Source organism: Salvia splendens, chromosome 4, assembly GCF_004379255.2.
Source record: "Salvia splendens isolate huo1 chromosome 4, SspV2, whole genome shotgun sequence".
Taxonomy (NCBI): Eukaryota; Viridiplantae; Streptophyta; class Magnoliopsida; order Lamiales; family Lamiaceae; genus Salvia; species Salvia splendens.
This window is the reverse complement of record NC_056035.1, coordinates 14,596,667-14,599,444: the sequence shown is the minus strand read 5'-3', so window position 1 is coordinate 14,599,444 and position 2,778 is coordinate 14,596,667. Positions and strand designations below refer to the sequence as shown.

Sequence of the window (2,778 nt, the reverse complement as noted above, 5' to 3'; positions counted from 1 at the left end):
GATTAATTAGTTCTATTAAAGAGAGCAATATACCTGTATATTTTACACTATTGTTACAAATCAATACTCTTATCATACTATATTCTATGAAATCTACACTTCACATATGAGAATGTCATATAATAAAAAATGCTTAAAAACTCATAACAGTTGATCAATTATTGTAAATAAACAGTAAGTTAGAAAAAAAAATCGATTCACACAGGAAAGCTTGCAAATTTTATTAAAGCAACATTACAATGAAAACAACATTACAACACAACAATTAAAAGAATCGACTCAATCAACAAAGCAATTAAAAAAATCGATTCAAATAACAAAGCTTGTAAGTTTATTAAAGCTCACGGTCGCGTAATATGAGCAATAAACGCATCCAACTCAAGCCGCGACGCGCCGCCTGGCTCCGTCGCCCCACGGACGACGGCAGCCATCTCCTCCGCCCTCTTCCTGATCTCGTCACCCTCCTCCGACGCAATGAGCCTCCTCACAGCATCATCCACCATCTCCGCCGTCACAACCTCGCCCCATTTCCTCACGGGCAGCCCAACCCTGAGCACCTCCGTGACGAAAACCGCGTTGGTGGGCTGATCAGAATGCATCGGCCATGCGGCGATCGGAACTCCCATCTTGATGCTCTCGTTGCACGAATTCCAGCCACAGTGGCTCATGAATCCCCCCGTGGAGGGATGCGCTAAGATCTCCGGCTGTGGCGCCCACTCCCTCACCACAACTCCTCTCTCTTTAACCCTCTCCTCAAATCCAGCCGGCAGCTCAATCCTCCGCGCCTCTCCGTCAAACACATTTGACTTATCGGCTTCTCTCAATACCCATATGAACTTGTGTCCGCTCCGCTCAAGCCCCTCCGCCACCACCTGTATTAGGATCGAATTACCTTACCAGCAATATAGACAACTTATAAAGTAGCAATCATGAAAATAGTCTTGGTAGTGAAGCGATAAGACACGAATTTTAATGCAAAATTGATAAAATAAGAAATAAGACTATACTAATTTTGGAAAAACAGAGGTAGTATTTTGGTATGACAGAGGTCTTAGTAGTGTATACAAATACCAGACCTGTACTTCATCGTTTGTAAGGGACGTGGTGGTGCCGAAGGAGACGAGTATGACAGACTTGGGGGACTGTTTATCCATCCAATTCAAGATATGATGCCGAGGTTCCAGCGATGGATTTGTCGATATCATTGGCCCGATCGCCCAGCTTTTCATGTCTCCGGCGACCTCCTTGCTTTCCAATATATCCAAAAACGGGGCTTCAATCGATCTGGAAGTGTTTATAATATCTCCCGATCTCAAACTCATCCCTTCAAACTGCAATCCGATGAAAGAGTACATCTCTTGGGAGATGGTGTCTGATATCTGCGGCAGCTCCTGCAGCCGCTGGATGGGGCAAATTATCTCCATCATTTCGAATAAGAGTTTAATCTGACAGTAGGCGGAGAGGCAGTTGAAGGCGTAGGATTCGGCATTGGGAATGGTAGCAACATCCTTGACCACGGAGGCTATTAAGGGGTCGTGGATAACAATGACCCTACGATGCTCGAGTGCCAGACTTCGCATCAAGTCCCCCAAGGGCCCCGCCATGCTCATCGCGGCATCCCATGCCGGCTGAAGGTGCCCCGGGAATTTTTTAAATGGGTCCGGGACTGGAGCCGGGGAGTCGAAAGACTGGAAGGAAAGATCTTGGAAATTGACTTTTTGGAGGTCGGTAGGGTTTAGGGCGTTGACGCGGAGTCTGGCCTGATGGTTGAAGACGGGGGAGCCGGCGTAGTGGACCGGGATACCGTATGAGGAGATGAGGCACGAAAGCTGCAGCATTTGGTTGAGGTGTCCTTGAGCTGGGAATGGCACCATTATCACTGATATTGAATCATCTTGTAAGCTTCCCATTTTGTGGTGTACTTAATCCTTAATTCAAACTCCTATTTATAGATTCCATGACTTCACTGATTCGTAGAAGGTTAGGTGCCAACAAATTAGTCTATGATCCAAGCCCCACGGCCTAGTGGTAAAGGGCGCTTATATACCGTGTCCATCCTGGAGATCACGAGTTCGACCCAGGATGGACACGAGTTCGACCCCTGTGAGGCCTAACTTGGGAATTAATTTCCCTTGGGGGTGATAGTTTACTTGCTTGTACCCATGTTTTTTTTTTCATACATAGGAGTTCGAGATACATTCGGCAAGCGAACTAGCCCGCCACAGACCCTCGTGGCTCGAATACTTTAGCTTCCCTTCGACGGGTTCAGGCGTGAACTAGCTAATGTTGGCTCGTAGACTGCACTCCCTCCGACGAGTTCAGCCCTGGTAGACTACCCGCCACCCTCAGACGCGTCTAGGCTCGAAAGCTTGCCAAGCCCCAAGGAAACAACCTTGAACAGGCCCACAGGGAAATTAATCCCAAAGTCGCGCCATCCAGGAGTCGAACTCAAGACCTCCAGGATGGTGTCATATCCTTGCCACCCTTCTCAACCACTTGAGCTAGGGGGCTTGGATTTGTACCCATGTTTGGGGGTGGCAGTTTACTTGTTTGTACTCAACCAGACAACGAAGCGCAGCTCGGTGGTAAGACGCTTCACCTCCGACCTATAGGTCGGGGGTCCGACTCACTTTGGGGGTAGATGGGGAACCATCGTTGATCCTACTTTTAAAAAAAAATTAGCCTATGATAAATAGCCATGTTTTTAGTGGGGTGTCCTAAAAATTACTCCTCCGTGTCCGCCCATTAAAAGTACATTTTGCATTTTGATTTACTGCC

General features: G+C 47.2%; 1 protein-coding gene across 1 annotated transcript; it reads right to left on the bottom strand.

The window, feature by feature from the left end:
• Positions 1–208: 208 nt before the first annotated feature.
• Positions 209–1,900, bottom strand: LOC121799129 (zeatin O-glucosyltransferase-like). Its single transcript, XM_042198470.1, has 2 exons — positions 1,077–1,900; positions 209–872 (listed from the first exon to the last, which is right to left on the bottom strand). Exons 1-2 carry the CDS (start codon positions 1,872–1,874, stop codon positions 342–344), a joined length of 1,329 nt encoding a protein of 442 aa, XP_042054404.1. The 5' UTR covers positions 1,875–1,900; the 3' UTR covers positions 209–341.
• Between the last annotated feature and the right edge of the window lie 878 nt (positions 1,901–2,778).

Excerpts from the sequence above, each read along its gene's own strand:
- LOC121799129 (XM_042198470.1), bottom strand. The coding sequence starts at position 1,874 with ATGGTGCCATTCCCAGCTCAAGGACACCTCAACCAAATGCTGCAGCTT. Across the intron at positions 873-1,076 it reads TTACAAACGATGAAGTACAG|GTGGTGGCGGAGGGGCTTGA; the intron begins GTCTGGTATTTG and ends ATCCTAATACAG.